Below are 12,856 nucleotides of genomic sequence, written 5' to 3'. Positions count from 1 at the left end.
TCCTTAATATAAGTGGGTAAAGACTGAACAATAGGCAGCATGAGAGAATCTAGATAGCTAGAGATGAGTACGAAAGGGTTACGTGTATGTTACGAAGAGCGTTCTAAATAAATTACTATCATTGCAAGCTCATAGTTCGTCTCGCTTCGATGCAAAGGCACGGCTACCTTTCAAGGTAGTGCTTGGGACTATGAAAGGGCAGTTACGTAGACGTTTCATTTAGTCTTCTAAATCAACTAGAGTTTTTTGAAAACGACAGAAAAAGGGCCAATCCAAGATCACACACCGCGCAGGCGGATTTTAAGAATACATGAGATACGCTTTCTTTGTCCATCCCGCCGAACCCTCTCCCACTTACCCCGGACCTATTCCGCTGTCTCACATCCCCACTGATCGTTGAATTCAAAGGATCATTCAACACATTTCTGCGGTTTTCGATATTCTGGGAACTCGGACATTTCATCGGCTTCTCTCGTGAAATTGGTTTTTTACTGCCGCCAAAGAAAAACATAAAAGGTACCGACTGACTAATTCTAATTGACGGCAGCGAAAAATCAAATTTCAGCATTTAGGTTGTTGGCTACCGACTTTCGCAGAATATCGAAAACCGCAGTAAAATGCTTAGAAACTAATGTACGGAACGTCATGCAGGGTGTATAGCACTACAGTCAGAGATAATACCCACTTCCTAAATACAAGACTCCAAAGCTGCATATGCACAGGCCGGATCATTTTAAAGACAAATATTAATAATTGATGTTCATATCTTATTTTTTATTATTATATTATATACTATCTGTTATTGTTTTTGATTCAGTTTGAACTGAATCAACAATGGTTTACAGTCAACAGAATACTGTGAGTTGGTCAAAAGTCAAACTTCTCATGGACCGAAAATATCTTAGATGAAATAGAAAATAATAAATGAGTTTATCTATCTTTTTCGATATTTTTGGGGTGCATAATACAGACGCGATGTTGGTTAACGATAACAAAGCATTACCTTCTCTTGTGTGATCAACCAGCATCGCTGCTGTTTCATTGTTAAAGTTTATATCTCAAAGGATTTTTTAAAAGTCATGTGGGTGCACCCCAAGAATAATATGGCTTTATTTTTATTTTTATCTTTGACAACCTGTTGAAGTTAACGTTGATTCCAGGAAGGGGGGGGGGGGGGGAATAGACCCCTTCACGGTCTCTATCATTGCAAGCTCACCGTTCGTCTCGCTTCGAGGCTCGGCTACCTTTCAAGATGGCGCAGGGAACTGTGAAGGGTACTATAGGGTTGTTAGCCACCCCACTTTGCAATAAAAAATGGAAGGATAAAAAGAAAATTGTATTAGACAAAAAAAGGGATTCTATGAAGATGGACCTCGACCTTAGCTAGCAAGATACAATGGTACAAACATAGCAATAGAAAAGATTAGTTGAAATGAGGTAAAGACTGCATGGGAGAATTAGGGACCGTTAATTTCTTACGGAAGTTTGGGGGACCTGGTGGGATTCTGTGAATTGTAAGTTTAAAAAATATATGACCTGAATTTTTTTTTGTGTATGGCCCCCTATTAAAACAGAATAAATTTATTTTATAAGTCTTATTTTTGGGGTGACCCACCTTTAAATGCCATATATTTTTACTGCGTGACCCTCCTAATTCCACCAGACCCCCAAGTACGTAAAAATGAACAGTCCCTAAACTCAACCTCAATCTATCGAATTAATATTCTTGCACAGTCTTATAGTATGACACAACAGCTTTTTCCACCTGAAAATAAAATAATAAAAAAATAAAATAAAAAAATGAATAAAAATTAACGGGTATTCGAAAAATCAAGACTAAAAGGAAAATGCAAAAGAAATGGCACAAATCCCACTGAGATAAAGTGCATTTTTTTCAATCAGTAAGTTGCATTTTTCTGTTGGCCTCGAATCTGAAATAATTTGAAACAGGTTTATCAAAGCTGCAGGTATTCAGTTTAACCAAAAGTCAGAATACATTTTTTCACTTAAAAAAAGGCATTTTTCCATTCAAAAGAGCACCCTGTCATTTTCTAATTTTCACCCCTTTCCTCTGATTTTAACGGCTTACAGATCGTCCTAATATTCCTGCTTCTGCAGTTAAAGGTTGCTGGTTTGGGAACGGAGGAGTCTAAGAGGCAAATGAAAAAAGAACCAGATTGATAGCAGCGTTACCTGGTAATTTTGATGCCCCAAGGGTACCTTATGAACAATTTTTTTAAGTATGTGATTTCACACCCCCCCCCTCCCCCTTCCCATCCCATCCCCCGTCACCCGATAGTCTGATAACCTACCTCCACCAGGGTTTCCAGATCCTCTTGGTTTAACATTCTCAGGAAACTGGCCCATTACATTACCCGGGGGAGTATAATGAACCACAACGTAATGTGCTCCAGTAGAACTGGTAGCTCTCCCGGCACCCATTTCCGTTGTACTCGCCCACACTACTTGGGTAAAATGCCCGGTACCCGAAGAGAATCCCGGGTTGGCCTGCCGGTATTTGTCTGCTTCTTCGTACCACATGTCTGTTGCCTTATGTCCTGTAAGCTCTGCACCTGAAGAATGTTTTATAACAAAACTGTTACTGGGCTACCTGTGATAGCAGCCTCGTAAGAAAAACAGATAATTCACGAGGTAACAGATAAGTAATAAGGCAATAGATAAGTATTTGTCTAGAGTTAAGCCTGATTTTCACTAGCGACGCAAACCGGCATAAACGGAAGAACAAAGAGTTTTTATTTCATAGTGAAACAAACTCATACAAGCACAAACGCAAGCGCAAGAGTCAAAATAATTTCTTGTCTTGTGCTTGAGTTTATGCTTTCGTCGCCAGTGAAAACCAGACTTTAATAGCAAATGTAATAAAGATGACAGTTCAGGAAGATGTGAGCAATAAGGCGCTACAAGAGACCATGAAGGACAGAGTCCTAGCTTCATGGTCTCTAGGGCGCTGCCATTTTATCTTCACAAGATAAGACGTAGTTTTACATACATATTATAATCTTACCACTCATGTAAGCAATGCTTTCTCCATAATCCCTCGAGCTGCTGTGTTGAATGCAGTTTCGTTTGGCCAAATTTTCTGCCCAGCTCTGAGCTTCTGAGGCCAGCTTTGAGTTCCATTTCAGAGGTTTAGCGCCGTGAAGAGCTCGGTATTGATTGTGAGCTTGAAGTATATCGTTCTTGAACTCACGGGAGCTTTCTGTCAAATAATAGAAAAATGTGTTAAGCAATTATAGTAGTGAAAACTAGTCTCTTATGAATTGGCCGTTTGCATGATGGGGTCATTTTACTACCACTACCATAATGCTTCGCGAACTTTCTTGCTTATTCTGATTTGTATTTCCTCATGAGGATAGTAAGACAAAATTGGTGTTAAATTAACCTCGCAAGAGATTCTGGTAGTGACAGTAAAGGACGCTATAATGCAAGAGACCTATTCTAATTTCCCTTATTTCTTTTACTGAGGAATAAAATTGCTATGTCGTCACTACTCACGTGGTTTATCAGATGTCTTTGACGTGACACGTGCCGCATCCTTCCCACCAGCCTTAGCGGCCTTGTCGACCTTTGATCCCCTTGGTTTTACATTGGCTGGGAAGGCTCCAATGACGTTACCTGCGGGAAGATACCGAGCCACAACATACTGGGCTCCTGATGAACTTGCGGCTTTAGCGACCCCTAACTCTCGCGACCCGGCCCATACGAGTTGTGTAAAATGCCCGGTACCGGATGAGAATCCTGGGTTGTTGAATCTATATTTGTTGATTTCTTCATACCACATTTCAGCAGAGCGATTGCCCGACAAGTCGTAACCTATGGAAGGTAATCAAGAGTGGTGAACATTCTCAGTATTTCTCAGTATGGTTTAGTTAAGTGATATGTATAGGTTTATAATTATCCGACTCTCCTTAGTTACCGTTGCTATGTCCCACAAGCTCAGCGAATTAGCAAGAATATCTCAAGATTTAAAACCAGTCTGATCGTCCAAAATTGATTCAATGGATTGAATAAATTGTTTACCGCCCTGTAAAAATAAAACAAAATGGCCTCGTAATCCTTGTAGTACTCTTTAAAACAGATGCTGTGTAGTTGTTTGTGGGACAAGATTTTAATTCCACTAAGAAAACCGCTGCAGCGGTGATTGGTTCGCTGTTGTCTGAGTCAGAACCATCAATTACTCATCCAATCGTACCTGATGCCATTGCTAGATTTTCCCCATAATCTCCTGTACTGTGCTGTAACGCGTTTCGTTTTGCAAGATCTCTCGCCCATTTCTCACAATCCGATGCTAGTTTAGCTGACCACTTGAGTGCAGGCGCACCGTGCTGGGCGCGATAGGCATTGTGGGCGTTCAAACACTCCTTTTGGAACTTGTTAGGCATTTTCTTAATCTAGATAACCTGTAAAGAGGGAATATGATTACAAATTCAAAAGTAGTCTATCAATCAATCAATTTTATTTGTACTTCAAAGTTATATTGATATAATTAAATGAATTACAGTACGTATGACAGATTTAAAAGTACAGACCCTCTGTAAATAACCATAGGGGCTAGACTGACACAGATGGCTAGCAATCTTTGAAGTTATACAGCTTTACAATCTCGTACCCAGAGCCCACGTTCCTCTTGGTCAGCACCGAGAAACGAGTGAGCCTCTCGTTTCTCGGTGCTGACCAAGAGGAACGTGGGCTCTGGGTACGAGATTGTACAGCTTTATATTTATGAAAAATTGAGATTCTGGGGGTTGGGGGGGGGGGGGGGGGGGGATGAATTCTACAAACAATATTCGACTGAATTATGAAAGTGACAGAAAGTGTGCTTTTTGGCGAACAGAGACTAGAATCACTCTACCAAAAAGTATAAGTTGTTGCTTTAAAATTAGTCTCCTTTAAGTTTGCAGAGTCCAGTTATAAATAGCACTTTTCCCCGTCCTTTTTACATCGCGATCTCTCTCTTCACAGAGGCAAGGCATTATTTTTCATACCCGGAATTCACAAAAAAAAAAAACACAATTAAGAGAAATAATGAAATAAAAGAACTAGCTCCGAAGCGTGCTTGATATAAGGCGTGGGAAAAGGCATCAGTAGAGAGTTTAAGATTCTCGTTTACGGCAAACGTGAAACGTCAGTTGACCATTAAAAAATTCTTTAAAATTAGTGAAAAGGAATCGCAAAAATCTCCAAGTAGTAAATAAACAAAAGAATACTTGTCTTTGTCGAGAAGGTTTGCAAAAGGGAAGGTGAAATGTAGGGAAACGATGAAAACGTGGTCACGTTTGCCGTTTGCGGGAAGGGAAAACGGGAATCTTAATCTGCCTGATGAAGGAAATGGCGAAATAGTCACCACACGTTTCCGCATTTTATTTTTGTTTTGATTATTCTTACATTCAAAAATCAATGGCTTCTGATAACAAAAGTTTTGAAATTTCTTTCTTATGTGGCAGTCGACCTATTTTGCACCACAATGACTCTTTTAGATGCTTCAATGATCTGTTTCGCATTCTTTGTTCACACAGGTTTCGGCGGTCGTTTAGACACACGGAACCCAATTTAGATAACAGTTAAAGTTGAAAATAATCGCCTTTATTGAATTTTTTTGTATTTGAGGCCATCCTCCATAACACAAGAGAATTGATCAATCAAGCTAAAATGTAGTAAAATATTTTTTGTGCGCTTTGTTTTCCTATGTCCTTCCTTTGGTCTTAGGGGGGAGGGGACAGGATATCTATTTGACATTTGACGAGGGAGTGGTCGCTATTTATGTCTCCATGCAGCATACCGGTACCGGTAAACAAGAGAGTGGAATCTTGAGAATTTAATGCCACTTTTTCTAGAATGTTCTTGGCTATTACATTGGTATGCTGTGTGTCCACTGGTATCAATGTGCTATGTATCGTGTTTATCACGATAGATAAGTGACCCTGTGTAACAAAGTCGTTTCATATCCTATTGGAATTTCCCGCGAGTATTTGCCAGCCGTTCTCACATTGATCTCTATACTAGAATTTAGTATATAGAATTTAGTATCTTTTGTTCGAAAACCTAACCACAAAATAAATCAAAACTGGGAAACGACCGAAAAAGAAGAAATGAAGAATAATTGCTTCGCTACTAGTAAAGTCGTAAAAGAATAAGTGATTTTTAAATAAAAGTTGACAGAACCACTTGAAGACGATTTGTTTACTATGAGTCACCCTACGAAGAACTATTGAAGAGAGCAAAGCTCACCACATTGTACAACAGAAGACTCCAGAACATTGTGATCTTCATGTACAAAATCAAAAATAAGTTATTACCACGAACTTTAATTGACTTATTTAAATCACCGACGCATAAATATAATCTAAGGAACATAGACTTTTCATTGCCTAGCTATAGCACTGTAAAGTATGGGAGAAATAGCCTAAGGTATTTTGGACCACACTTATGGTCTAAGCTTAGTACTTCGTTAAGATCATCGCCATCCCTTCAAGCATTTAAGAAAGGAATAAGAGTTTCAGACCTGACCAAGTTGATAAAGTAACACTCGCTTCAATCATATTAATCTATCTATTTACTCTTACTATGAGAACTGAGTGAGTTCATCAAATATCGAAACTATATCTATATTTATATATATATATATATATATATATATATATTTTAACGGAATCATATTTATATTTATATTTCATAGACTTATATCTACCTATATATTTATATATATTTATATTTATATTTATATTTATATTTATATTTATATTTATATTTACATTTATATTTATATTTACATTTATATTTAAATTTAAATTTTATTTACTGTTTATATTATCATTTACATTTCTAGTATTATGTTATAGTCTCCCCGATTAGTAGGGTACTTGTGCCCGGCTAGAAGATAGAGACTTAAATAAAGTTATTATTATTATTATTATTATTATTATTATTATTATTATTATTATTTGTTTACTTTCCGTTTTAATTTTTTGGTTTTCTCCTCCATTTTTTAAATCGTGACAAAATAAAAAGCAAAGTTGTTAATTTTGGAAAGTGAAAGAAAGGAAGGCATCAAACATGGCGGCCACTAATGTTTTGAAAATAAGAGCTCGATGAACTTTGCACAGACGTGACGACTTCTCATTGGTTGCGATCAATTCAAGCCTTGCTTGTCATCAAAAATTTAAACTAGAACTTGACAAAAATCTTAAAAGTTTTATCGAAAGTCAGCCAGTAACAAAGAAAGCTGATACTTTTGTTTGCTTGTGAGATTAGGCCAAGATATACAGCATAATGTTGGCAGGTAGTCAAAGTTCAACGTCTCGTTCACCGAGGAACCATTTTTGGCTCACCCAAAATAAACCGGAATAATCGAAGTAGGATTGACATATCAAGGAGATAAATTGCACTAAATTCTAAGTAAACTAGCAGAGCTCTAAGCAACAGACATGCTCTTCAAATATGCATTTATAATGAGGGAATTTATGCAGCACTTTCGGTTGTAAAAACTGATATAGTGTTTGTTGTTCTAGACAGCATGGGTTATGAAGTTTCATTCGGACGATCACAAACATTAACCATTTATCAAATTTTAATATTTAAAGACACGAATTTAATTTTTTTAAATATACTGCCGGATAATTATAAAATGCTATAAAAGATTCATAAATCAGCTAGTCTTCAACCTAATTTTAAATTATAAATTATTTTTGGTGATTTTCCAATGGAAATCTCATTCATAGACCTTGAGCTTAGTAGGCACGAAACAACGTATGGAGAACTTCTGTTGGCCATTTTTTTATAATTTGGTGCAGAAATTTTAAAGAATATCTTTAAAAACTTATCATGAGACAAAATTATAAATAAAAAACAATAAACCATCGTGTTACCTTAATTTTAAACTCGAAACTTGAAGAACTCCAAGCAAATTGGAATACGTCCAAACTTGTTTCCAAAAGGGAATTATTAAAAGGCTTTTTTAAGCTGTCCGGCGTTTGACTTTTCCTTTGCACGTTATTTTAGTGAAAAGATCACGTATGTTTCTGAGGCATGATTTGTTCAAGCCCAACAGGACAAAACTATTGCTGTTGCTTCAGCTGAGCTACGTATCCAGCGGAAGTGAATAGAAGGTTACACGTTTGTACGTTGGCTGCATGGAATGATATTAGACTTCCGGTCATTGGTGTCGTCCCAGTCTACGCCTGCCTCCGTATTGGCGCCTCAAGTCTGGCATGAACGATTGAATGTCCGGTAAGAGGATTATTATTGATCATGACGGAGTTCGATTTGTGAATTAGAATTATAAAATATTTGGGATACTACGCGCGCTATGATTGGTCGAAAACCATGTTTGATGAGAGTATCAAAACACGCTACCGTCATTTTTAATCTATCGCGCGCGCTCATTGGTCAGTTTGAATAAGACGGCACGTAGGGAGAATTTACTTAGACTTTGCTTTTTTTCGATCTTTTCGCGCGTTTGTTATTTTATAAAACAAATCAAAAACAGTTTTCCGTGTTTGATACTCTGATCAAAACACTTGGGATGTTGGGAGAACACTCGAGAAGCTGGAAACCACTCCGCTACGTGTCGTGGTTTCCTACGCTCCTCTCGTGTTCTCTCAACATCCCGCGTGTTTTGATCAGAGTATCAAACACGGAAAACTGTTTTTGATCTGTTAAAGCAATGCTTTGACCATTTAGAAGAGAAGAGAAGAGAAGAGAAGAGAAGAGAAGAGAAGAGAAGAGAAGAGAAGAGAAGAGAAGAGAAGAGAAGAGAAGAGAAGAGAAGAGAAGAGAAGAGAAGAGAAGAGAAGAGAAGAGAAGAGACTTCTAGCATAGCCTACGTACAGCCAGGCCTCTTGGAGGGGAGAACGTTTTGACTCCCAGCTTAGTATAGGCTGCGCTCATAATGTATGGCGGGGGGGGGGGGGGGGGGGGGCAGGTGAAAAAATGAAATGTCCAGAATATTTCACATCCCCCCCTTAAAGTCAAGCAAAAAAATACCATCCCCCCAAGCAAGACTTGTAGCTTCTTCCAAAAACTGTGCATCCCCCCATTTTTCTGATAAAATTGCCCATCGCCCCCTTTTTCCTACCAAAATTTTCCCGATCCCCCCTAATTTTCACCTGCCTCCCCCCCTCTGCCATACATTGTGAACGCAGCCTTAGTACATGAGGTCTTCTAACTAAAAACAGTTGGTCAACATGAATGCTTTGGAAATAAAAATAGTGTTTGATTCCATCTTCGCTCCGTTGTTATTTTCCCACATTTTCCAGACTATCACGTGGTATCGATACCATGGTTACCAGAAACTGTTGACAATCTTGTACCCAGAGCCTTTATTTTTTGCTGCGCATACTTCGATGAAATAGGCTCTGGAAAAGACCAGTTCCTAACTCGTGATTGGTTCTCCAGAACAGAGTCTATCAATCTCGTACCCAGAGCCTGCGTTTCTTCTGCCCTGCGTTGAAGAACGAGGGCTCTGGCATAATCCATTTTTTGAGACCAGGATTTTTTGCACTTCCGGTATAACAGCGCACGCATTCAAAGACTTGTCAAAAATTAAAAATATTTTTCCCCCCAGATTTTTAATTCGTACTATGATTTTTACTTTGATTTTGACTTCGATTTAATTTTTACTTTGCATATTTTGACCGTTTATATCTCACTTTCCGAAAATTGTGTATGCGTCAAAAATGGATTATGCCAGAGCCCTCGTTCTTCGCCGCAGGCCAGAAGAAACGCAGGCTCTGGGTACGAGATTGAGACTATTTATTTCGCCGAGCATGCGCAGTAAGAAATAAAGGCTCTGCTCTGGGTACGAGATTGACATCAAAATTGCTATGTTTTGAAGAACCTACATACTTATAGTTCTAACGATAATATTCAGAAAATGTTCTTAGCAGGTTCGCGTGCAGGGTCATCGAGAATAACAAAACAACCTTGTCAGAGGTCATCGACCTTTTATTGTTTTCATACTGATACGCACGATATATTAAATCTTTTATAACAATGGTTTGAAAGATGTGACAGTCGACAGATTCTGGTTTGAAACATTTATATATGGGAGGTCAAAAAAAGGAATTTGGGCTTCCTGTGTTTCTCTTAAAAGAAAGAACCCGAGTTCAACCCTTTCCCCCGTAATCACATGAGCTTGCCTTGTATATTATTTCTTTCTTTACCGAGTTTGAGAACGCTGTTATTCACAGCGCTAGCCTTGGTCAAAATGGTTTTTTTTATTACTTTTAACATGGCGGCCACATCTTTTGTTGTACGTGGCGCTCTGGATTGATTCCAAATAATCTATCACCTATAGCTATAGATGGATAAACTCAAACAAAGAAAATAATAATCTCGTCAAAAGGCCGCTTAATCTTTATACGGATCATCATGCCGTGACCAGAGTATTCTATTTCAATTCGGAGTAAAACCAAAATTCTCGACTTTCGAATTCCGTCTTAAAAGCTATTAGAAAGAAAAAAAAAAAAACGATATTAAAGATTAGGAATTGCTTAAAAGATTTTTAGTTATTTCCAGAAAAAAATTCTATTCATGCTATGTAATATTTACTCTAATCATAAATTTCTGTCGATTAAATTAAGTAAGGAGTTTAATAAGTATTTTAACTTTATTTTAATTCACTTTCATTAAAACAGCAGGAGTCAATTAGCAGCTTTTTAAGTCCTTAAAGATTTTTACAAAGATACGTTTTGGAAAAATTGAGTGGTATAAACTTACCAAATTCTTTGGATTTATTGCATTTCTTTGTTCTTTGTCACATTTCCATGACGAACATAACAAATATAAGTAAGAAGTTTATTCCTAATTAAAGCTTTGTTGAAATTAGCCTATTAAAATTTCAGAGATTAGTGCAGAGCTCTTACTCCTTTCTTTGATTCTCAGTGCAGTAAATTGGAAAATTCAACAGCTCCAACTGTGAAAATGTCTTATTTGTCATAACATGGGGTCAAATTGTGACAGCCGAGAATTTCACTTACATTCTCATTGATTTAGCAGGAGTCTAACTTCTCGCTGATTGTATTAAACTTAAATCTAGTTTAAAGCTTCTTCTTGCAGAAACTCCGATGCGAGAGAAATCATCTTTCTTTTGTAATTTTTTACCGCAAGAATCCAAATGTGTTGTATATGCAAGGGGAGTAAGCGCCCTTGCCAAAGTCTATATGTGCTACAAATAGTTGAACATTTAGTTTCCAAAGTTTGTGGTAAATGTAAATATTTTAAGACTTTAAACTACTCCTTACCTTTTAAATTCTGAGATGAATATTGAAGATTTGAAGGTTCTTCTTCGATATAAAGTACACCACAAAGAAACGTGTCTGGCCCTGCAACAGGTAGACACGTCTTGCACAGTTCAATCACGAGGTTTTTGGATAAACACTTTTTTTATTCAGCGGTAGGCAATGACAAGAACAAAAGCGGATTCAAAATAAATACAGGTATTGATTCGAAACGATTAGCCCATGCCCTGCCATTGGTCCAAAATCTTAAACAATTATCAGCTATTTTTCCATGTACAAATATTCTATTCTTTCATTTTGCAGAGCGATGAACGAATATGTCAGATTAATTTTCTCGAAAAAAATTCCTAAATCATAAATATTCCCATATTATTTATTGTTGACTAATTCAGAACTTTTTGAATTGTTATAGATTTGTATTTTGACTACGCCGTTGTTTTTGTGATACGGTCGTAGTTCCTGTAGCTTTGAACAAATTAAACTTTGCATAACAAAAAAACATCTTGACACGGTTCGAACAGACGATGCAACATCATGATTGCGTGTGGCGTCGCTGGTGGCCACTCGTAGTAACTTTAATCGAGACCACTTCCAGCGCCGTTAGCGTGAGCAGCAACGTTGCCGGGTTAAAAGTTGATATCGATTCTAGTGTGCAAAAATTGCGCAGAGTTGAATACATGTATGGTGTAATTTCATGCATGCTCGTGTGCAACGTCGCGCGCAAAAGGTGCATTATTGATGATGCGGTTTTCAGCCGCCGGCCAATCTTGAAGCTTTACGTAAAATTGCAACCGAGTTTTTTAAAACAAGCTTGACCGTGTTATTATTTTTTCAATTATTTAACAGCGTATTTTGGGCAACACAAGTCAGTTTTAGAAAAGTCGCTAGTTTGAGTCATGAAATGAAAAATTATGAAAATCATCTCATGTTTACGTTTTCTTACATGTCAGTTTTTTATCGTGTTATCTTTAAGTAAGACATTAACTGAATTCGTATACACTGATTAAATATGTTTAATTAACAGAGGAAATGCCGCTACATTGGAACATGTGACTATGAATAACCAATTCAATATCAATGCAAATTTTCTTTTACAAAGATATCTTGATGATCAGAAACCTCAATTCACTCTTTGGGGATTTTTAAACTCGATTCTTTTGAGTTAAAATATTAATCACATGCAATGGTATTAGATGAAATAATTCTCGTGCAAATTCAGTCTCTTCGTAATTGATCCCACTTCTGACACCAATCATCCAGCTCGCTCGATTTTCCAAGATGATGGACGTAGTGGACCAACTTTCCATGGCAAGCTCAAAGAAGAAGAAGAAAAAGATTGTGTTTAATGATGGAATGGTTGACGCTAGCGACCGCGAAGCAAGGAAAAAAGTAGACGAGACTACTGGATTTATGGTTGTTGCTGTCTATTGCATCGTGATTTTTGGTTGTGCTATTTTGACGAGAAACTACCTTGTTGCTCTCCTGGTACCTGGAGTATTCATTCTATAAAACATTAAGTATACTATCCTCGATTCAATATTCAACCTGAATATCAATTGACACAATTAACTTCAAGGAATGGAGAGTGGCAAAAGAGA

General features: G+C 37.4%; 1 protein-coding gene across 2 annotated transcripts; it reads right to left on the bottom strand.

The window, feature by feature from the left end:
* Positions 1 to 753: 753 nt before the first annotated feature.
* Positions 754 to 11,407, bottom strand: LOC148905590 (uncharacterized). Of its 2 annotated transcripts, none has more exons than XM_089040493.1 (6): positions 11,262 to 11,407; positions 4,214 to 4,421; positions 3,517 to 3,834; positions 3,026 to 3,220; positions 2,313 to 2,573; positions 754 to 1,765 (listed from the first exon to the last, which is right to left on the bottom strand). In XM_089040493.1, the coding sequence occupies exons 2-6, from the start codon at positions 4,401 to 4,403 to the stop codon at positions 1,737 to 1,739; spliced, it is 993 nt and encodes a 330-aa protein (XP_088896619.1). In that variant the 5' UTR covers positions 4,404 to 4,421; positions 11,262 to 11,407; the 3' UTR covers positions 754 to 1,736. The 2 variants fall into 2 exon arrangements, with proteins under 2 accessions (XP_088896619.1, XP_088896620.1); XM_089040494.1 differs by lacking the exon at positions 11,262 to 11,407 and adding an exon at positions 7,887 to 8,187.
* Between the last annotated feature and the right edge of the window lie 1,449 nt (positions 11,408 to 12,856).

The sequence above is a fragment of the Actinia tenebrosa genome, unplaced genomic scaffold (genome assembly GCF_029948245.1).
Source record: "Actinia tenebrosa isolate PJP-AT-01 unplaced genomic scaffold, QUT_ActTen_1.0 PGA_scaffold7__59_contigs__length_16204524, whole genome shotgun sequence".
Taxonomy (NCBI): Eukaryota; Metazoa; Cnidaria; class Anthozoa; order Actiniaria; family Actiniidae; genus Actinia; species Actinia tenebrosa.
The sequence above is the reverse complement of the archived record's forward strand: the minus strand, read 5'-3'. Positions and strand labels throughout refer to the sequence as shown.